At 27.4% G+C, this 25949-nt stretch overlaps 1 protein-coding gene across 1 annotated transcript in view; it reads left to right on the top strand.

Moving 5' to 3' along the window:
* Positions 1-3590: 3590 nt before the first annotated feature.
* LOC108562549 (gamma-aminobutyric acid type B receptor subunit 1) overlaps positions 3591-25949 on the top strand; it is a 100920-nt gene continuing 78561 nt past the window's right edge. Inside the window, exons 1-2 of the mRNA XM_017920932.1 lie at positions 3591-3602; positions 3652-3885. Of these exons, the coding sequence (XP_017776421.1) occupies positions 3591-3602; positions 3652-3885 (246 nt within the window). The remainder of the gene's footprint in view (positions 3603-3651; positions 3886-25949) is intronic.

Here is a 25949-nt window from a genome sequence, read left to right as displayed (position 1 = left end):
CATGGAAAGTCTCACAAACCTGATAGAAGTACACTACAGTAAATAAAATGGGCGGCCCAGTACCATTTGATCCGGGGCATGGGGACCACTGGTAAGATGCATAGCAACTAATTAATGTTGACCCTGTACATAGTGTGGATGGAACTCTATATAATTTTATAGTATTACAATAATAAGTTGCAACTTTTATTCCTTTTGTTATCTTTTTATAAATATAATTATAAGTTTTCTTGTCGACGAAAGAAACGACTTTTTTAATTTTTTTGAATCCCGGGAATTAAGGCATTCCCTTGTTTCGTGTCACGGGTATAAAAAAATGCCGAGACTGAGCAACCCTAATAATAAAGTAGTCATAATCATAAATAATTTTCTTTAGCAATGTAGAAAAATAATCCACAGAGAGTATTCAAATTCTGCTAGGCTGTTACTTTTATCATTGCGTGAATAATATTTGCATAACGAAAGATGCGATCATAATAATAACCGGATTACCGAGGTCGTGTCTGTAACTCCATCAAGTCGGTTTTATGACCGTCTTATTCTCTTAATTAACACTGTTGTATTCCCCGCAACGACCGAACCGTAAAACATTTTTATTCTGTATAATTAAAATGAACAAATTAAAATTTTAGTTTTATCTTTCTAACATATAGTACCTCAAAATGATTTAATATAATAGTTTATTTGTATTATATACAATATAATAGCTGCTAAAATTTATTATCTGCTAAAAAAGGTAGTAATAAAAAATATGCAACTAAAACTTATTAATTATTATCCAATTTTCATTCAGAAAGTATATTTTAAATATTTCTGCAAAATTTATCTATAATTCTAATAAGAAACGCAGATTCACAATAAATTAAATTAGTAATAAAATATACCGTTACTTTAATAATCAAAAGAATAATAACTTCATTATTTTTTTAATTTATTAAATTCCCTTTGGTTCTAAATAGGTCAATAAAAATTGTTAAATAATAAGTATTCATTTAATTAATTTAATACGTATTTATTTATATAAAATTTAACGATTTCTTGTTATTCTAAAGAAAATGCATTTTATAGTCATTTCCCATAAATATTTAGTGTTAACTAAGTCACGTATTAATTGGTTATATATTAATCAAGGTTAGTAATCATATACAAATAAAATTATATATATTATTTATTCTTAACTGAAATTATTATATAATGTATTCCATTATATTAGTTCTTATTTTTTATTTCAAATAGGTTTTGCCAATCTCACTATGGCCATTACATTATTTATGATTTACTATAGGTTAGTTTTAATCTGGGACTAATCCTGACTATGCAACAAATTGATATAAATAAATCCTTTATAATACCTCAATTATAAAGGATTTACTTTATTCCGTAAAAACATTTTCCAGTCAATTCAGTTGGTGATTTTATTAAATGCACTTAAATGAGATAGATAATTCATTGTTTACTTCACGTAATATAGAGAAAATTGTAAATAATTTAAGTATAACAAAAAAATTGTTACCTTTTTAGAGACTAAAAAATGTTAGTTCTAATATTTTTTAATATTTAACATAATTTTTAATACAAACAAATATTTTTATATTAAAACCAAAAAAAAAATACAATTTAAATGTGCACAATTATACAATTATTGTTGCAATTAGTAATATAATTTTGAATAAATAATTAACTCAGTTGTGAATCTATTTTAATTGATTTAAGAAAAAAAAAACAAATTATTGTATATTTAATTCATAATTATTTAAATAAAAAAATTATTTGGGTCAAAAAATAAAGAATAATAAAATATAAATAAATAAATAATAAAAATAAAAAAATAAAGAATTGTAATGAAATATTTATATTCATATATCTATTTAATTTCTCCGTGAAAAATATGATGTGTATAAGTCCTTGGTTTTATTAATGATCAAATATTATTTAGAAATATAATTAACTCAATTGTTTTATATTAGTATACTATTATAAATTTTAAATATGTTCAAATATTATGCATAATGCAGTATATATTTATATATCATATAATTCATATTCATGTAAAATATTTAATTTAGTTGACGAACAATATTCTATGCAGATTATGTTTGCGCTCCCATCGAAATATGCTCTTCGGCGGTGAGGATTTGCAGCGGTAAAATCCGTCGAGAGCACTTGACCATAGTAATGTTTTGTGTGTGCCGGTGCTCCACCGAAGCTATACCAATACCAAGGATAACTTATGGCTATGGAAATGTGCATCCGCATACAAACACATACCTAAATGTATGCCTCCAAAATATACATATATACATACATGCATAAAAGCAACCATCCAAGCTCAGAATCTAAAATGTTAGCTGCTTCCACTCAGACCGAATACATATATATTTTTTACAGAACACAAACGTGGATATTCTTTGGATACATGCATTATTCCATTCTTGTTTTAAAAATAATACTAGATATAAGTTCATCAGAATTAAAAAAAAATTAAATAAAGAAGGAATATAGCTGAATCTTAGTCTTTACTTCCTTTTTTGTTTGTTACTGAATCAAGTACATTTTATTTATTCATTATTATTATTATTATTATTTATTTTTCAATTAATTTAATACATTAGCAAAATTTGTGACTTTATAATTTATATTTATAAATTATATTATTCGTTTCAATTATAATTTCAGATTAATTTTCTTTGATTTTTATTGAATCTTGAAAAATATTATTTAGTAACAATTTTTTCTTATAATATTTTATATATGTATTTAATTTCTCCGTGAAAAATATGATTTGTATAAGTCCATGGTTTTATTAATGATCAACCATTATCAGAATCTTTGCATTTGTTAATACAATAATATGTATTCTATCAAAGCATAATAAAACAATAATAAACCGGTATCATTACAGAATATGTTCATATATTTTTTCCATCCCTTGTTTCAAATATATTGAATATGTATTTATTTCTTCTTTACTACTAAATTATATTTTCATCATATTTTTGTTCCTTTGCGATATTCCATCATCAATTTTCCTCTGCATCGCTGCTGTTTGTTATATGACTCTTCAAGGATATCGTATATTTAAAAAAATGCTTCATTCTTTTATCATATTTTATACAATCATTTGTATGTCATTTTGTATTGAAATGATACCCACATATAGTGCGAGTAATCGTTCCTGCAATATCTAGGACTGTATGAAACCGGATAAATCGAAGAAATAAACAAAAATTTAGTTTGTTTCATAAGTTTGAAACCAGAATATAGTGAATTCGCACAGATCGAAGCCGCACTAAGAGGGGTATATATGTATATATTTGTTTTTATTGTATGTCTTATTTATTCTGTTTTCGCCTTCTTTTTTATGCATTTATTTTAAAATTATTTATTTTGAAGCTTAGTCATTTTAGAACTAACAGAAATAAATAGTGGCCAATGCTTAGTTATAAAAATAAAGATCGGGATACAGAAGACAATATCTGCTGTATATGTATACGTACATATCTTTTGCACTCATTAGCCAATTCATGAAATTCATGAATGCATTATATTTGCTATGTCTGCTCGAACAATAGCTCAAAACTTTTAATAGGATGTGGAAATCTGTAATACAGTAGACGGATATTTATAATAATTAATTACGTTTTGTTTCAGTACTGGTCACTATGGATTGGCGCAGCATTATTCCATTGTTCTGTGTGCGTTCTGCCTTCGTTGAGCGATAACAATGTCCTACACATCGGTGGCATCTTCCCGATTGCGGGAAAAGGAGGATGGCAAGGTGGACAAGCTTGTATGCCTGCCGCAAATCTCGCTCTCGAAGACGTCAACAGCCGGAAGGACCTGCTCCCTGGATACATTCTCAAATTACACAGCAACGACAGCGAGGTAAGTTCTATTTTATATTCTTCAGCTTCATATAATATTATAACCTATAGATTAATCATAATATAAGTAAATTGAGGTTATGATATAACCTAGTTTAAAAATGATCGTGACATAAAACACGAGTAGTTATCTAGAACAGCAATTTCTATAGATCAGGGACGGACAACTTGTTCGTACTTGAGATCGAGTTTTCTATTAAAAAAATGATTACAATCTTCCTGATCTATTGACATTGTGTAGTTTGTCTCGTTTTAATAGCGAACCTGGACATTTTTCTATAGTCTTTAAAATAGATTATTATTTTTGGGCCTCCCTAATATTATTTGCCTAGTGACCCCTACCAGTGCCGTTTAACATTTTGCATGAATATTTAGTGAGATTCCCAAACATGAACGGTGGTCATGGGTAACTTAAATAAAAAATATGAGAGAAGAGGGTCATACCATTAAAAAACTGTGAGAGCGGTGTGTGACGTCCAAAAAATATGTGAATTTTAACAGTATTTGGGGCCCATATAATATCCACATATTGCCTCGCGCATTCGCCCGATTGACCTGTCGTAGCGACGCTACTGACTCACAACTATCCTTAACCCTTAGAGGACTAGAGGTTACCAATACTAACCATATATTATACATTTATTTTCTATGCTCATGCAGTTTTCCGTTGAAAACCGTATTGTTTAGTGTCTTTCTACTGGTTGGCAGTGCTAACCATATTCTGTAGCATAGTTTTTTTGTAATTTGTTGATATTTATATTAATAAATGTTTGGAAGCAATTTTGTCCTCAAATGGTTAATCCGAGTACGAACGCATGTTTTCTGTAATAACAGTTGATTTACGATAGGTCATCAAGGATATTTTTGTTAAATACTAAAAATAAGAGAAAAATATTTTAATGGATTTTTAGAAAGAGGTTAAAAATAATAAGTTGTTAGAAATTGTTCATAGTTAATTTTTTTCTAGATGAACTAGACTGGTGACAATTCAAACAAAAGAAATATAAAATTAATTAATTTATTAAAGAATATTTATTTTCAGATTATTAAATAAAATCTGTAATTTTTTTTTCACAAATATTATATTATTCCAAATTATGGTTTAGTTCAGAACGGTTTCATTATAGTCCTTTAAGAAAATTTAAAAAGAAACTAAAGTTTAATTGAACAGAATAAAAATAAATTCTAAAAAATTTGAAATACAAAATTATTATAGTTATTTTATTTAAATACGCTGTATTGCTGTATTTACAAAAAATGAAGATTGTTATTATAAACATCCTAAAGAATATAATCCCTAAAGGCAATTATTACAATTACTATACTATTCATTATATAAATAAGTCCAATATATAATATAGGCACATTTTTCAAATATATAATCAATTTATTAGTGTCTCTGTTCATGAAATTATATATTATGTTTTGTAACAAAGAGAAAAAAATAATAGTTTTCAAATAAATCTTTTCTCACATAAAATTTAAACTTAGATTTTCGTTTATTTATTTGTTTATGTATGAATGTTTCAATAAATACCTGCATACGAAATGATACTATACATAATACTAATATTAATAAATGGATTATTTTAAATATTTTATAATATTAAAGAAATTAATTTGTTTGTTTTAATATTTTTGCGTTACAAGATGGTTTATTGTTTAATCAAATAAATTGAACATAATGATTATCCTGTTTTATTGATACACTTGATTTTATTGAATTTGTATATTCCCGGTATATTGTATAAATTGAATCCATTACATTTCTCATAAATGAGCATAGATGTAAATAAACACACAATCGGCTGTACATGGGAGAAGGCAAATACACGTATTTGCTTTCAGGTTTACACAGCTTCTACTTTTACATACGGTCTACACCGAATACACGTGCGCAAACATGCGTTCCGGCGCCGCTGTATCAATCATTGAAATAAAGGATTAATGATTTTCAAACGTTCATTTACAGGAATGAATTAATTCCGATGATACTTGAATAAAACACAAAGCATTTAATTACCAAACATCAATGTACGTTTATTAACTACAGAATTAATCATTTATATAAAATTATGTAAAATTTCTATTGTTTACAGATTAATTCTATGCACTTGAAAAGTAATTATGCGGGTAATCTATTTAGCCAAAATACCGGACTGTTTGAAACTGAACTAATAGAGGAACTAAGAAATACAAAAATAATCCGCACAAAAAAAATAATTTAATGTAATAAATGAAATTTTTAAACCGCACAACAGTAAATCCGGACTGATCGAATGCGCACTATTCAAGGTATTGCTGTAATGTAATTTGAATGTATATTGAACAAAATTAGTAATTAAAAATAATCAATTTTACTTTCAATATTTTACAAAAAGATATGAGCTTTAATCATTATACAAATGTAATAATACCTCGCATAATGCGGGTAATCTGTTTATCCAAAATACCGGACTGGTTGAAACCGAACTAACAGAAAAACTCAAGAAAAAAAAAATATCTTCACAAAAAAAATGGATGTCTTAAATTATTTTTTTTAACCCGGACTGATCGAAGCAGCACTATTCAATGTATTACTGTAATGCAATTTCAATGGATATTGAAATCAATAATGTAATTACTTTTGTGATAAAAGGAAAAGCTCCGTTTTGTAAATTAAATTATCTGCCACCAATAAAATAATCCATCATCGAATGACAAGCATGACAAAGGTGGTACTTAAGTGGCAATGACGGGTAGGCTCAGATGATCTCTGGAGGTTTTAGTCCTGATAATCGTATTATAATATAACTTGGAAATTTTAAACTGATCCATAATGCGACGAAGAATTTCTTCAATACTTATTCAAATAATTGAATCTCTTATAAATAATGTATAAATTATGTAATATATAGTTATAGTTATATAAATTATGAACTAAACAAAAATTAGTCTCTAGACTTTAGAGGATTGTCGAAAGAAGGAAAATATTTTAGAAATACTAATAGAAATTCTTTCATTTAATTTATGTAATATACATTTCGAGTCCAGACCTCCTTAGATCGATTTATTTTAAGTTATTAACAGAATTACGCCAATTTTATTATTTTCTAAAAGTGAATATGAAAAAACTAACGACCAAAAAAGAATATTGAATATATTTATTTAATAATATTAATTATGATTTAAATTTTATATTTTTGTAAAAATAAACTTTATATTTTATCTATACTCAATGTTTCTATTAATTTTGATTTTTTTTTATTTGAGTGTGTAAAAATATATTACATTTATGCAAAATGTTTGTGTGTGAGGGATATTGCATCCTTGTGTATTCCTATTATCTTGAGACAATGTACTAAGAGATGCTGGTCTATATACAAAGTGTATGTGCATTCAACCATGTTGTTAACTTTGCATGGCTAATGCCTTCAGCGCCTGCCACCGCTATCTTTATAACAATATAAACTTGCATTGTTATACACATATGTTTAAACAAACACAATTTGTATATTAACAAAGTTTTGAAAGGACTTTCGGGTTAAAGGCAGGAGCTGTGTAAATTCATGTGCAAGGACCGTGGACTGGCGGAGAACTAATTGTCAGTTATGGATTGCTTGATTAGATCGTCCAGACGTGAATTAATTGTAGCAATCTATAAATAGTAACTTTATAAATAGTAACTTTATAAATAAATCCTATCATCAGTTTGCTAGAGTGTCTACTTACTAGTGGAAGGGGGGTTGATATCGTCTGGTCTGGTGGACGCGGTCAACAGTTTTGCATTGCAAATTAATTGGAAGTGGGTTTTGGTGGCCAAGAGGCATCTCGTGCAAATAACTTTGTTAGACTGACACAGCCACCCATTATCCTACTCTTTACATCGGATCAATTCATAAACTGCAAATTTTATTAACCGCACCAAACTTCCCCGACATTAAACCAATTACAATGAACCATCCCGCACTACCACCTAATCAAGTTAAATCAACTATTAAATAAATTTAACCACTTTCACTCAAAATAAAATTATTATTTGTATATAATTAATTAGATCATATTCATTTGAAATATTTAAATAATTTCAACTATTTTCATTTTTTAGATATTTAGATTGATTTGAAATTTATATACCGTACTATGGTGAATCCACACTAATAGAAGCAGCACTATACGAGATATTGGTATACATCATACATATTTAGAAAATGCAGGGCGGGCCAACGTCGACTGACTGATGTAAAATACATATAAGTTTTGTAATTGTATTTATTTTTTATATTTTTTTTTATATGAAAGTGTAGTTTATTAGAATTCTTCTGTTGTAAGTGTGGAAAATAATATCATTTAAATGACCTCCATTTCCTTGTTGACAAGTAATGACTCTTTCTAATGCATTTATCCAAATTTGTTATTTCTTTACGAATATTTTATTGAATTTAAATATTCATGAACATATAATAATTAATTAAATTCGCTCATTTTGTATATGTTTATATAGAGTTGTATCATGATTGTTGCTACATTTAGGTTAGAGACGGGACAACATTATTCAGCAATATTTTGTTTATTGATAAAAGATTATTTTCACATTTCAATTTTGGTGTTATCCATATTATTGATACACTTATCAAAATTAGTAATTGTCAAGAATGGATGGATGGTTCATATATCTTTGTAATCAATAGTGTCATAATTCTTTTGTATTTTATTGAACTATGTAATCAAATTTAAAATATGTTATGGTATCATTACATAATTTTAATTTACTTGTAAATATATAGAAATTCATTTGACTGTTTTACATTATTAATATAATAAATTTTGTTTTTAAAATAACATACAACTAATGGAAACATTAAAACAATACATCTCATAGTGTAGGATCCGACAATATTCCGGATTATTTTTTGAAACCGATCTAATGGAGAAATAAAAAAAACAGAAATATAAAACTCACAATATTGACTTGCGTGAAGGAAAAGATTATTTTTGTATAAAACAATACGTTTGTATACTAATTTTTTATATTTTATTCAATAAAAAAATATTTTGTTTTGAAACCGCACTATGCGAAGTATTGTTATATTTGATATGATATTAGTACTTTTCAGCTAGTTGACAGATACTCTAAGTATTTATTTAAGATAATACAAGGATCTTCTCAATATTTTATTCAAGGCTTGTAATTTTAATGTATGTAGAGAATAAATATGAACGATTGTTAAAAAAATATCAATAATTAAGTACTGTAATTTTAAACAAATTAATGAGTAATTATTTATAAAACATTAATATTTTAATTTTATTAAAAACTGACAATATTTGAAAATGATTTAGCTCTAAATAAAATTACAACACATTTATATTTATTTCAGTAATACTACCAAATTAAAAATGTGTAAATAATTAAAAAGTGTATACTAAATTTAGATCGTTAAAAATGAAAATAAAGCAACATAATATTTCAATTTCACCGTGAATATGTCGAAAATGTTTGTATAAAGCTTGGCTTTAATGTTTGATTTAATGGAATCGTTTGTGTGTAAACCGAAAATCACTTTTCCGCCGTGACTAAACCTTAAATACACGTATAAATTTAACTTTATGCAAAATTTGTACGAGCATCCGAGCCGAGAGCGCGACGCGCGGTTATGAAACAAATTAAAATTTTGAATCCGTTGGTGGGAAAATGGAAATATGTATGCAAATGAAATCCAAATGACTTTTATAATTTTCAAGCGATGTTTTATTTTTATTCGTTCCGCTGTTTCTCTTGTTAATATAATTATTATTATCATCGTCGTAGGTATTGTGTAATTGTGTACATTTAACCATTTGATTATTCAAATATTCACAAGTTTGAAATATCTTTTATTTTATTATGTAATAATAATGATAGGAAAATAACAAATAAAATATAAATTGTTCATCAATCAGTTCAGTGAATAATTAAAAAAGATACTAATAGAAAAAATATTGAAATAAATTAATTTTGTTTATTTATTTCGTTTCTTTATTTCATTTACTAAAACATTATTTTATATTGAAACCATTGTTTTTGCGAGTTTAACTTGTGACAATATAATATACTTTTTGCATATTTATTTAGAATATTGTTCATCTTAATTTAGACCATTTTGGGTATCGACCGAAGTCTTTCTGAGTATAAATATTTCTTTAATTACATTTTATTAAATGATATTATTTGTATCAATTTTTATAGAAGCATTACTTCTGATATTTAATGGTACGACGTGACATCTTGGGTTGCAATATTATCAACCCAAACTGTAACTTAAATAGGGGCTATGCGTAATTTAGTTTCTATGCTGCTAACTAATAATAATTTGACTAGGGTTGGGTAATAATGAATAAAAATTAAATATAAATTTAAAAAAAAAGTATTTTTATTTGTAAAGATATATTTTTATTTAAATTATTCAACCTCTATCAAAGGTACAATCTGCCTCTACCAGAAAAGACCATCAACATTGTTAGGTCTTAAGAAATAGTCCCCTTCAGATTCAATCGGACTTGGAAATCTTCCCCTCTAGTAAATCTCTTAGACCCTTTGTCTCCTCGTCGTAAATAGGATCATAGTTATCAGAATGCTTACATTTATTTTGCTCTAAATCCACGGTCATCTCCATATCGAATTTCACTGAGCTGATGATTTGATGCTCTGAACTGATAATTTGATGACAGTTTAAAATTGTAAATATTTTGCTATTTTTAAGCCTATTTGATGTAGCCCTACCCATGTGCCAGTGATCACAGGTTCAAATTCTAGTCAAGCCAGGCCCTTTGTGAGCTCTCTCAGTGCTTGCAGCAATAGGGCCATCGTTAATCATAGATGGACAGTCAAATTAATGAGGTTCAGCATATGGACCTTCAGCCAAGTCGATGGGCAATGCCAGTGTTAAGGATAGCATCAGATTTACAGTCAAAGGAAATAGAGGAATTGCAGAGCATCAATATTGTAAATAAAATTACACGACATAAAAAAATTGTTGTAGCAAATAAATGGTTTGCAATTCTTGCAGCCCTTATGGACAAGTAAAATGAATTTATTGGCATATTAACATTTCAAATGATTTGAACGTATATGTGCATAAAAAAATGCAAATTGTCCAACTACTATTCCTTGTTTTGTTGATTCGTAGTAGCTCCAGGTCAATTTGTTTGCACTGTAGCGATTCCATGTTTTCGCTATAAACAAGTTATTTGATGCACATGGGGATCGTGTTCATGCTCCGCCGATTTCGACGAGCAATCCGTCCACGCATTACCAATTAATGCACTCGTTTCAAGTTAAAAAAAAAAATAATATCCTTTGAAAGTGCATTAGCGAGAAAGCTTTACGTGAAAAACGACCGGAATTCAACATTATTTCACATCCTTGTTGTTACACGAATTCCCCCTGTTCCGAAAAGCTGGGGATTTCCGGGTTATTATTATTATAAACAGGATTTCGTTAAAACCTTCTACCGAAATTTTCAAGGCGCAACGTAATGTATGTTGCATAATAAAAAATCATTAGTATTATTAACATCAAAAGTATAAATTCTATTAAAAAATAATTTAGTTAAAACCAAAATAAGTAATATTTAGTAATTACTTGATTATTTTTTTATAAAATGAAAGATTTTTTATTGTAAATAAAAATGTGGTATTACCATTAAAACTTCTTTTAGTCAAAAGTAAATAGAGTTGAAAATTGAATAAGGAAGAAATGAATAAACAAATAATAATGGTTGTCATAGATTTAAATAAATAAATATGCTGATACAGTAAATACAATATATTTTTAAAATACTATTCAATAACTGTTTTGTTTTATTATGATTCCAATGTGCTCGTAAAGAGCGATTTATGTAATTACCCAATTTATAATACTTTGAAATAGATGTTACCCCATTTTTCTGCAATTTGTTCTGGTAGGATTATTTATTATTGTACATTTGCACATTACAATTTTGGCTGAGAATTTATGTCTATCATAATTTATAACATGGTATTGTAAATTACGATATTTGTAATTTAAAAAACTTTATTATTCAACCACAAAAAAATATTATCATTATTCCGAATTAATCATCATATACTTTATGCGTTTCATTAGTAATTACAATTTTAGTAATTACCGTCTTTATGTATTAATTTACTCCGACCATTATGTGCTATTCCTCAAGGAATTATACTTTTACCCACCATTTATCAAGTCCAAAAAATGGATTATTGTTTCTTCTGACCTCTTTAAAAAGTTATAATTTTGGTTTGTTTGCTGGTTCTTACAAGGTCGTTGCAGATTACCTCCTATGTGTACATTTGTATTGGTTGTCCATAATAGGTAATTAGAATTTCTAAATATATTAAATTACCCTAAATATTATAAATACAGTATTATACTAGGGTTTTTGTAAATATTGTATCGTTTTACAGCCAAACAGTGTTCTAGGTGGACATGTTATACGAGGGTTTCCGCAATTTATCTTATCGTGCTAGACCAAAACGTGTTATAGTATTTTGTGATGTAGGAGTGTTACCTGGACTTAGATTATTTTATATATTATATTTAAGTTATGTATAAATGATATAAATTAGTTAGGTATACCAGATACATAGATATTATTAGAACGTTAGCACATCTTTGAATGTAAGTTAAATTATCGTGTAATTCGGAATATCAAGACATTTCGATGTTAAGTGTTTAAACTCTTAGAGATCTATTTGGGATATTAAGCTTAATCTCTTGCAGGAGTTCAGGAAAGTTTATATTACCAGTTATCCTAAGAGGCCTCAGCACTATAAATTTGATCTTTATACCAATTAATATACCGACTTGTTACAATTAACGATTTATAATCATATTAATAATAACATTTATTGACTATTCCGTTTTTTGCAGCATATATTTGATTGGAATATTATATAAAATATATTTAAAAGTATTTAAACAAATGCATATTTTAAAATCTTTTATGTATTAAATATTTTCCACTACATTTAACCCTAAATATCTTGAAATGCAATTCTTCTGAAACTTGACCGCTACACTGGGAGCCGCACTTATCTATCAAAAGAGCCGCAGATCGCTGCTATACACCATTTAATCAATGATTGTAATAAGTAACTCAGTTTCATTGTAACTTTCAAGCAATTATTGTAATTTTATTATATGAAACAACTAGTTTTAGGTTTTCTTTAATGGGTATTTTCCTTGAGTTGATTATATTCGTTGACATAAAGTACTTTATTATCCATGTTTTTCTTAGTTTTTCTATTTTTAATTTACTATTTTCGGAGCTAGCTTGGCAATGTAACTGCCATCTTGATAAGTTGAACAGCTCTGCCGCTTTTCTCATTTACTTCTTATATGATGAGGTTTTATCGTGCTGTTTTTTCTCTTGGCTATATTTTCTTTAACTTTGAATGAACAGTATTTATATTGTTTACAGCTCAAAACTTATTAGTAGTTACTAGAAATAAGTGTTCATATTTATTAAAAAAATAGTTGATGCCAGAATACATACATAAATTAAAGAACAACATTTTTATTATTTAGATTTGGAATTTTGTTCATCTATACATGTTTACATATTTATTTGGTAGAAATATGGATTTGCATATACAAGGAAAAAATAATGAATTGAAAATTATTTAATAAGAATGGAATATAAACAAATTAAAGACAGATTGTGTTAAAGTTACTTCCTTATGTTTTTAAAATAAATATAAAGACAATCATATTACTATTCATTATTTTGAAAATTGAAGAAGAAAACATGTAATCATGTGTTATAGTTTTTTTGTAGTTTGCAAAAATTGCTATCAAATAAGTTTAAAACCAGTTTACAAAATTTTGTTTTTATCAACAAATAGATCTATTTTGTTGTTGTTTTATTGAAAAATACTTACGGTTCTTAGAGAAAACTATGCTTTTCTTTCATTTATCTCCAATATATTCTAATCAGAATCTGTTTTCATACAATTATTTTAATACTTTTTAAATAATTTCATAAGACTTTAGTGAATAAATTACTTTTCTTTTCTGACCAATCAAAAATATTAGAATTAGTTAATTAAATTTTTTATAATAATTATAGTGTTTAACAGCAGTTTTATTGTTAAAAAAACGGGATTTGAATATTCTAAAATTATCAAAAAAAAAAATTATGCGACAACTTCTAGAATCTAGGATAACTTTATAATTTTGTATCTACACTATCAATCACTCAAGGTTATGTTGTTTGAGACATATTGTGCAGCAATACCTCACATAAGTATTCTGCTTCTATTCACAATAGAACGGATTGAAAGTTAAAAAAAAAACTGTATTTTAATAGAGCACATTTTAAAATACCGGAAGGACGGGGCGGCCACCATCTATTTTTAGAAGTAAGATTTTCATGTTAAATTATTCAAATCCGGGCGCTTCTAAGTTAAAGTTTACTTTTCAAAGCTTTAATTTCGTGGTAGAATAGCGGCTGGCACATATATTGGTCGACTGGCGCCTTGGTGCTCGCGGGCATATGGTTTCTATACAGTCGAGTATATTTTTGCGGTTTTAGTGTCCTCTATTAGTCCGGTTTCAAACAGTGCGGGATATTGGCAGAACCAATTTCAGTTTATAACTTTATGACATCCAATTGTGTTAGAAAATGCTTAACATAAATGTATGCCTCATATTATGGTGTGAATGAAGCATTAAAGTAAATAAATTGCTCTGATTCTAATTTTGATTTTACAAATTATGAAAGATCACTAGCGGAAAGACCAAGCCGTAAAAGATTTAGCTTCTGACAGACGACTGTGCAGTGCAGTGGTTATGATTCGAAATGAAAAATTGCGACGAATGGGAAAAAATGTATTCTCATCGTATCCCCCCTACGTATATATATTCTTATTTCCCGTAAGCCGGAGCAGCTTTTATCTTATATTAAGATTAATAATATCTTGTCAGTCAATCCGACGTCTTCTTTATTACGAGGACTCCGTTCAAAAAGTATATTGCTTTTATCAATCATGTAATGCTGCAACTAAATTTCTTAAATGGCATGATATTATTATCCCCTCGCACGCAGCCCATTCCGCATCAATCTTTTTCACGCAAATGATTAAGGCACTTCGGGCACCGCTGAAAACTGAAAAACAACACCCTGATCCGAAAGCCAACGCCCTTTTGTCCCTCCCTCCAATTCACCCGGATATATTATTACCAACAACATTCGGCGACGCATTTATCTCAATTCCGTTTATCACTCGAACAGACTTTTATGTAAAATATCATTTTTCTTCAGAACTGAAATATATATATATCATAAATATTAAAAGCAGCTGCATTAGCGTGGCGACATTGCTTCTCTTCTCTTTCTTTTTTCTTTCTTACCCAACGGAATAAAGTGAGCACGACTTGAATGCGGAAAGTTAATGTTTCTATTTAAAAACTTTAATTGCAGCCGTTCAGTAAGTTTGTGCTTTTCTATGGACTACTTTTTAATTAAATATTATATTGCTCAGCTATTAAAATTGTCATTTTGATCTTCACAATTACTATTTTAAAGAAATTCGATGCAAATATTTTTAAACTCCACATAAATATGTGAAGTATTGAAGTAACTTGAATAAGCTAAAAATAAATATAAATATTTTAATATTTTAACGATCATAGACCGAAGTCCTTATTCCATAGTTTTTTTATGTCGTATAATTTTATTCAAAATATGTTCATCAATGTGAACAATGAGTAAATTTAAGATCGCGGTTGACATTAAATGGATAATCTTTCCCGGTGGATAGTTACCATTATGATGATTTGATTTTAATTTTTTGGTTGGCTATCGTCTTGTAGGTTAACTTCAGTAGTATATTGATGCTCTGCGATTCCACTATTTCTTTTGACTGTGAATCTGCTGCTATCCTTAACACTGTCATTTTCCATCGACTTGGCGATGGTTCATATGCTGAACCTCATTCATTTGACTGTCCATCTGTGATGAACGATGGCAATAATGCTGGCAATATATTTAATCTATTATATTTAAATATATTTAATATTTTTAAAGTGAATATTATCATGTTTTGTTCGGAAGAAAATAATAAATAATGACAAAAAATGATAATAATTGACCAGAAATAGGAATAAATACAAGAAATGTCCAAATAACGAGAAATAAGAGATTTTTCTTTCTTGTTAATTAACTTATTTATTTATAACTTCTCATTAGAAAAGAAAAATTAATTAATTATATAATTAATCATATCTATTTTCGATTACACAATACTACTTCTTGTCTTTTTTTTAATAATTAAATTATTTACTTATTTATCCTATGTTATCAACTTTTTATTAAAAAAGAACATTTCAATTATTATATCATTAAAGACGAGAAATCATGAAAAATTACAATTAACATTTGACAAATTATCAGAAAATATCTATTTTCAATTACTCAATACTATTAATTTTGATATTTATTTTTGTTAATTAAGTTATTTACTTCATAATTTATCCAATATTTTCAACTCATAAGTCTTGATATTACAGAAATAAAAAGTGAATCATAAAATATTAGCAATAATCTGTAACTTTTTAAAATAATTATTACTTCTTTGTAGTCTCAAAACCTATGCAGCAGTTACATTTTTTTTTATTATTTGAACAGATTTTATTTTGTTTTTTATTGTTTTAATAAAGATTATATTATTAAGTCTCAAATTTCTTATATTTCATAAAAGTCTTTAATCTTTCTATAATAATCAAATATGTTTGAAAATTTATTTATTGAAAAGTGATTTATAATATATTTTCAGTAATATTATATCAAAATTGATATGATCTTTTTATTTCTCAATAAAATTTCTATTTAAATATTTTATAGTCATACTTTATATTCCTAATTTAGCAAAATTTACTTTTTAAATCAAAATTCATATTTCAGTATGAATTTTAATTTATAAATGCTTTTTTTTTATTTTGTGTTTTATTATTACAGCGTTAAATGGAAATACTGGTGGAAATAGTTTATTTTATTCGTCTGGTTTTCAATTCGTTTCAATGGATACACCGAAACTCAATTCCGTCTATTTTCATATACATTTAAATCGATTTTCAACTTTAATCATTTATGACAGTGCATTACAGGTCCACGCGGATTACTTTCATCTATTTACGTTTTCACATATCGATAGTTTAGTTTCGGTCTTTTTATTCTTCAGCGTCAATTAGCTGGAGAGCGAAGGTGGTTAACCATTATGAGGTTTGAAACTACACGTTATTTTCATTGTAAATTGCGGTTGTGGTTTGCAACGAAATTGGTTGATTCCCCTAGTGCGAATACAATTTCAAATGAAGGGATGTTCACTTATTCATTATAGATTACTCAAATAACTAATTTATTTGTAATGAGAAAAAAAATCATGAACTACATATTTATAAATATTTCTATTTCTATTTTTTAATATTTATTTTAATTAAATATTTTTATTAAATATTCTGTTCCATAAAAAGTATTAACAGTTCTATAACGTATTTTCATGGTTTTCTATCAATTGTTGTGCAGATAGTGGTTTTGATTTTCGGTAAATTCTGTTTTCTTTAGGAATTGATTTGTAATTACAGAATAAAATATGATTAATTAAATATTGTTATTTATTGAAATTATTTCATTATATAGTAATAAATTACTGCTAATGTATTAAATCTATCAAAATTTATTGGTTACCTCAGTTCCCGAATTGAAGTTTAATTCTACAACTGGCATTAGAAATCACCTGAGCTTTGGAAATATTATACACCCATACCTCGCTTTACGGCTTACGAATAATTTCGAATAATCTTTAACTCATACAAGAAGTCTCTCATCAAATTTGAGCTGGTTTCTTCTATAGGTATAGAAACTAGAAAGTCATGGTAAATACCACCACCAGGTTTAATAAGTAAAAATAATGCTTAAAAATAAAAACTTTTTTTTTTATTAATTATATTAAAAATTGATTTTTTTTAAACAATTTTTAAATTTAGGTTGACAAAAAGGCACATCGAATTTTTTGCATTGACTCCGCGAACGCCGTCCATAGATTTCAAGTTTATAACGTTATGCATGTATTGCCTGATCATGATTATCATATTCACAGGAACTGTGTATGGTTTTTGTCATTTATCATCTTCATTTTCTTGCTGCTCGTCATCTGACTTTTCTTCAATCTCTACGTCATTTTCATTATTTTCATGTAAATTTTCCTTTGTGTCTTCTACGTGTACATCGGGCAGTGCTGATATAGAAACCTATACATCTCGCAAGTTTATTTTCTTTAAATTTCCATAAAACTGCATATATTGTCTAACTAGACAAAACAACCAGTGGTGGCAATTGCGTACACAAATTGCCTATGAATATAATGACATATGAATATAATGTAAATATATTTATCAAAAGCATTAGATTTTGGAAACAATAATACTGGTTTTTAATACTTTTGAGAAGAATTATATTTAAAAATGCAGGTATAAATAAAATACTTCAATTCTAACTAGTTAATTTATAAAATGCAACAGATTTTGGTTTAAAACTTTCAACGAGAAATAAATTACAATATTTTATAAAAAAAAGTGTATCGTTTTAATTTATACATTCACATGGCAATAAATAATAATTGGGTGTGTAAAGAGCCCTGTTATGATGTGGAATTGCGTGTTTCTAAAATGACGTAATAAATAAATAGTGAAATCTGTCAATCAATAATTTTTAAACATTGGTGTTACTTTTTTTACTCACGCAAACACCGATCACCGTTTGCAATATATTTGCCGGGTTATAACGGCCAATGTAATAATTTTTTATTGTTGTTGAAATTTGTTGGATTTTTTTTCAGAATGATTATTTCATACACAAATGCAATATTTTTATCGTAGATGTTTTAATTTATTTTCATAAATCAAGGCCCACCCTTTTTCGAAAAAAAAAACTGTAAAAACTGGTTGTCGTCTCCTGAGATGGAAAATCGTGTCACTGTGAAATGTTGCCTTCTGTTGTCTGTTTTACTTGTGGTTTATTCTTAAGCATCCTTAAACTAGGTTCAAGTGTTTGATTATTTTTTTCAACTAAGCTAAGACTATGTAGTTGTCATTCCCTTAACGATATTAGTATATTAGATATATTTATAAAATTAACTATTCGGAATCTGCCTATTATGCATCTTGGTTCCGAGTTCAAAATATGAAGGAATTTTTTTATCGTTCATTTCGATAACATTATTATACTCATGATGAATGTAGCCATTTTTTAGAGATTATTATTTCTTTACTAATATTATTGATTTATAAATTATTTTTATCACAAAATCTAGTAGATATTAATAAAATACGTATGTTCAATAGTCCTTTTATAAAATTATTATGTTTATATAAATATGACTGTTATAATAATTATTATTTAATTTAACAGTGGATATATAACTATAGCTTTACACGTTTACTCTATAACCGCTCTAATGAATAGATCAAACACGATCTGTCGTCCTCTTGTCAGGCAACTGAATTTCAATATAGAGTTTAAGAACTTTACAGGTGGTTTCAGGATAGTGACGGAGCAGTCACGAACTTTAAATTAACTAAGTGTTTTACTTCGATTTATTTTACACTTTTTTGTGTTATTGTTAAGGATAATAATAAAGTTTCAAAATAAACTCAATTTTAATTCATCAATAATAATAATAATTTATTGGCCAAACATCGATACATAAGAAGAAGAGAAAAAAAAGTACAATTTATATATAAATAAATTTTAACATACAATAAAAATATATATACTAATAGGCTGGCTAAAGGGCTAACGTAATTCATCAAAATAAACATAAATTTAAAAAAAGAACGTAAAATGTGTGGTTTAGTTAATCCGTTTTTAAACAATCCGGGATATTGGCGGAACCTATTAACCGGACTATAGGAGTTATTTTTGTATTTATTTAATGTTTATAACTTTTATGAACTGTAAATTTTAATAAATTATAAAATAAATGATAGTCCTTTGCTTCAAATTAGAACCAAAATAAAACATAAATATATTATCGAAGTTATTTTAAATATTAAATTATAAATTATTATATAATATGTTTTTTTTTAATATAGCTATGAAAAAATAAGTGGATGGGTATTTATGGTTATATATGTGTGTTCTTAGATGTATAAGAATCAAATTGAAAATTATTTTTATAATGTAGGTGGTATTTAAATATTTATTTAATTTTTATTATAGTATAGATTTATACATGCAATTTTTTTTTATATCGTATAATTTTATTCACAATCTGTTCATCAATGTGAACATTGAGTAAATTTAAGATCGCGGTTGATATTAAATGAATAATCTTTGCAAGTTTATGGTTATCATTATGATGATTTGATTTTTAATCAAGTGCCTGGCTTGACCAAGTTTCGAACCGGCACCCACGAAATCGTGGGTAGGGCGACTAACCATTCGGCTATTAGTCGCCCACATGCAAATTATGAAAAATATATTAAACTTAATTAATTATATGCTGTTAATTAACTGTATATGTTAATAAACTATAAATTAAATGATAGCCCTTTGCTCCAAAATAGAACCAAAATAATTTAAATTATTTTGTTAAAAAAATGTGTATGAAAAATTAAGTGGATTCGCCGGGTATGTATATATACATGCTCTTAAATTTATAAGAATCAAAATAAAATTACTCACATAAATTGATTTATTATAAACATTATATACACCTATCTCTCGTTTTACATGGTACTCGATTTACACAGTTTACAAAAATTAATTAAAAATATATGTTGAAAATAACCTATTCATTGTCCTTATAAAACGAAGAATAAGTAATTTTCAACATTTACTTTAATTACATATTTTCGCTTTTACATCGTTAAAAAAATAAGTTAAACATAATCGATTTACACGTTATTCTCGGGATAAAACGTATTTGTATTGTAATTGTATTTGTATAAAATATATTCTAAAATGTACTAGAGCCGATAAGATACTTTATATTAGATATTTGTGTAAGTTAAGCAATCTTTATCATTAATAGTACTAGAATAGGTGATCAATACTATTTGCATATACACAACAAGTAGAGGTAAAATCTGTATATTCTAATATAAAGTTGAGCAGAATTTTCTTTCTCAAATCTGGTCCAATTATTATCTTTTAATAAATAAATAAATTATCAGATTTTTATTCCTTCTATTTGCAATTATATCGGTGTATAAGATATTTTATTAAAAAAAAATTGCTTAAAACCAATATAGCCAAACTATTGAATATACGAAATTCTAAAGAGCATCGCGGTCGGTAATAAGACTTCAAGAGCAAAAAAAACCTCTACGCCCGAAAAGTTGTTCAATAAATATCGGAATCAATCCATTTATCCGGATTCTATCGGGGAAATAACCTTGCAGAAAGCCATTTTGACAACTCCATAATATATACGGGCGTGTTTATAACCGCGATTTTACGAGTTTTATATTACGGTGTTTTGCAATGCGCTGCAAGGAAAGAAACCAATTTAACGAAGGTTTTTCCAACGCAAAATCAATAAGTTTCACGGCACGACACAAACACTGACTCTCACAGGTACATACATAAAAGGAAAGGACAAAATTTTTAAAAGAAGAAACCTAATTATTATTCACGCTGCGTTTGCAAATAAGCACCCAAAGTAATCTACGAACTTTAATTGGCCGCTTTTAAGGACTCGTTCGGTCGCAAGGATCGAACGACGTGTTCCTGGCGCTTTAATCTATGTTGCGGATTGCTGTAATTATCATAATTCACTATTGAAACTTTGCTTTTCTTTTCATCCGTCCTTTCATTATAAACACATTAATGGATCCGCCATCTACTTCCAAGCTCTATACTGGAGCACGAAAATAAGAAGAAACGTGAAACCTTTCAGGCACTCAAACATTAATCCTGTTTTAATTAAAAATTTAACGACAAAGTCGATACTTCGTTAATAAATAATCAAGCCACTCAAGGCATGTTTTATATTCAATTATAATCTACTATAATTTATAAAAAAAATAACATCTTACTCCACACTTCAGTAAATTACTTTTCCAATTTTAATCAAAAATAATTTTTATTATTTTCAATATTTCTAGAAAATATAGCTTCAAATATAAATTATTTTTAAACAATTTTATAAATATTGAGTTTTGCTTATATTATAATTTTACAAAAAAAAATCCTTCAAGTTGTTATAATCTACATTATTATGAAAGGTTTGCGACTCTGTTGACTAAATACTTTCCGTGTCATGTTTTTACTATTTGGGGACGAGAGGCGGATATATCCGCCATTGTATTTCAGTTTAGAGGCGCCACTAGTTTTTTTTTTCAGACTAATAATCTTTGTTTTTGTTTAAGTTTTGACGTAAAATTTTCATCATTAAAGGGATAATTAGATATTTGATGTTATATATTATATAATCAAATTGTATATACAAGTACCTGTAAGTAATCTAACCTAAGTACTTGTACGAAAACTATAAAAAATATCATTAACTTAATATATAGGGCGACTAATAGCCGAATGGTTAAGTCGCCTTACCCACGTGCCAGTGGTCACGAGCTCAAATCCTGGCCAGGCCCTTTGTGAGCCCTCTCGGTGCTTGCAGCAATATGGCTATCGTTCATCACAGATGGACAGTGAAATGAATGAGGTTATCGACCATATGGACCTTCAGCCAAGTCGATGGACAATGACAGTGTTAAGGATAGCAGCAGATTCATAGTGAAAGAAAATAGTAGAATCGCAGAGCATCAAAATACTACTGAAGTTAACCTACAATACGACAACCAACCATCCTAATGGTAAACTATCCACCGGGAAAGATTGTAAATAATTGATGAACAGATTGTAAATAAAATTACATGACATAAAAAAAAATTTAATATATACCCGATGCACATCTCGTTTATAATACTCAGTACAGTAGCCGCGTTATACGGTAATCTACTATATTGCCAAATCGAAATATGTTGTAGTGTGCTAGACTATATACTATACGACAGACTATATATGTTACTTTCAGAATATACTAATCTATATTAGAAATATAATTAATAATGAAAGTGAGATGATAAAACTAGTTCACTTGTAGAAATATTTACTTTTTACATCATTAAATTGTATTATTATATAAGTATAAATTATATATGTATCACCTAATATTCGCTATTAATAATTAAATATAAATTTGCATACTATTTTATCAATTATTTCAATATATATGATTTATGGATTTATATCCATCAAATATTCGTACTTTTTACATAAGTATTAATATATTAATTAAAGACTAAAAACTTAATATGTTGCCAAGTTAGTGGTAATAATGATTCGCTTTATGCTTAATCCTGGATTAGTAAATGAACCTATAACATTTGAAATATAATCCTATTTTCGGGAGCCGCATCTGGAGGCTGTAGGGCGTAACGAAATACTGGAACCCCTAACTTAACCATGGCCTTTGCTTAATAATCCGTGAAGGTAAATTATTCTTCAGCCTCGGGCCCATCCTTCTAAAATCCAACACCGCACGCATAAAATGTAATCGGTCAGGTAACGTTACACCGTTTCGGTCGAATTAATGGTTACATAATGAACAGTGTAACATTTATTAAGTTTAGTATTAATAATACAAACATTATATCATATATACAATGTTTACATATGATATGGAAATATATATAAAAAGAAACTAATATTACTTTGATAAATGGAATATGTTTTGTTATAAATGTTTTACTATTTTTATGATTTAATGAATATATTTGAATTTTTATGTTTTTTTTTTCAATAAAAACTATAAACAAATTAAGTAAAACTAAATATTTATTTTATAATTCATTTTTTAATATAATAATATTACACTTAATAACATTAACACATTTTACAAATATAAATGAATATACGTCCTATAGATTAGATAAACTGGCTTTGATGTTTTAATTTAATCAAAACATTCCATTCATGTTTTTTTTTCAAAAAATACGTAAAATTTAATTAAACGTTTCCAATACTTCACAAAAAAAATAAAAAAATAAATAACGTTATGCTAATAATTAACAAAAATGATGATTCAATTCACTTATTTTAATTTATTTTATACATGTACATGTTTTATAAATTTTTCAATTGAGTTTGCAAACGATAATTTTACTTAATCCACTATTATTTTTTGTTGCCAATCTATGCCATGTAATAACTAAATTTTTGAAATATTTTTAACCAAAATTTTTAATAAATAGTATTATAACTAATTTGTATATTTTTTACATGATTTGTCTGCCCTCTATTTTGTGCTAAATTTGAAAATTCCATTTTAAACTCAGATTGATATAATTGTGAAGTATAAATTGACATTAATACTAAATTTTGACAGTTCTATTACAATCATATTTTTTGATAGTATATGTTGCAAAAAGAATAATCAATTATCGAAAATATTTCTGAAAAGCCGAACAAATTTTAGAACTAATAGAAAACAACTTTACTATTCAAAAAATCAATTATATCACAAAATATAAATGATTACACTAACTTCAAAACGAAATTGTACAATGTACATAACTAAATCACAATTATCGTAGAAAAAAAAATGCGTAGAACCAAAAGCAACAAAATTCCTATTTCACCATTCGAAACGATTCAAACAAAAATGTTCATATAGATGCGCATGTTCCATTAATGTTTTCCGCTCGATATGGAAACACGACGGTACAGGCAGTTCATCGCAACAAGGACATAATGTCCTTTATGGAACTACTCTTTATGCACCATCTCATAATAATTAATGTAGTCAAGATGCTGCTGGAATTGCGCAAAAAAGAAAGAAAACTCTTTTACGAACTTATTTCGTTTTGGAAGAACAGGAAGGAAGTTATTCTTTCCGTCCGTAAGAAGGAAACTAATTTCAGAGTATTGTTTATTTATGTGTTGAAATTTGTTTGCTGAAGAGTGAGAACGGGACGTGACGGGAGAGGAGGAAAAGTTGCGAAGACTTGTGCTGTTCCTTTAATAATGGACTGAATGTGTAGAAAACCGCGACCGGCCGTAGCCGTTGAATGTTTCATTTTGGGAAACGTTTTGGTGGAAACTGTCTCTGCATCCAGAATTCCGGAGAGTCACGTCGCCAAAAGGAGTCGGACGCCTCTTACGTAATTTATAATATACACATCCTATTTTTGAACGTCCCCCTGACGACCGGGCACTAAATAATAAGAGGAAACTTTGATTATATTCCAACACAATTAACTTCATGTATGGCTAGAGTTATATCGGGGAAATTGAGTTTGCGGTCGAAATAAATACATCGTCGTGGGAATTCAGCTAAATTGCTAATTTAGTTGGTCTCTATTATATATAATAATTCGTTTTTATCACTATTTTAAATAATTATTCATTGCATTCTTTATTTTTTTTTCAATATACAACTTATCTAAATTATCTACAATTTATTTGTATCTTACATATTTATTTAGTGATTTAGTTCGCGATTAGTAGAATGTCCACGGTGGTTTATTTAGTGAAATTCTTCTGTTATATATATAAAAGCGAAAATATGACAGCGTCTATTTGGGTTTTCATTTTATTGGGGAAAAGTCAAACAATACGGCAAAAGATTTGGCAAATGACATGGAGAACAATCTTTTGAAGATAATAATATTTTGCGATTCAGCTTGACGAGTTGACCAATGTATTTCTTGTTTACGTTAGATATATTTTCACGAATATTGTTTAAGAATTTGTGCTATTTGCAAAACCTATACAACTAGAGAAGAAATTTTTGATATGATCAATGGTTATTTTGTTGATGCAAAATCAAGGATAGGATTTTTTTTCTGGTTTTGTGGCACGGGTAAAGAAAATCAAAGAGAAAATTAAGCTCACTGCTCATAGACAAGCATTACCATGTAAGCTTATCGAAAAATATATACAGAAACAGGTTAAATGCAGAACCAACCTTATCTAAGACTAAAATGGTCAGATATTGAGCCAAACTTTGAATTGCTTTGTTCTATCAAAAATCCAC

The sequence above is a fragment of the Nicrophorus vespilloides genome, unplaced genomic scaffold (genome assembly GCF_001412225.1).
Source record: "Nicrophorus vespilloides isolate i.1.1-1 unplaced genomic scaffold, Nicve_v1.0, whole genome shotgun sequence".
Lineage (NCBI taxonomy): Eukaryota > Metazoa > Arthropoda > Insecta > Coleoptera > Silphidae > Nicrophorus > Nicrophorus vespilloides.
This window is presented reverse-complemented; position numbering and strand designations above follow the sequence as displayed.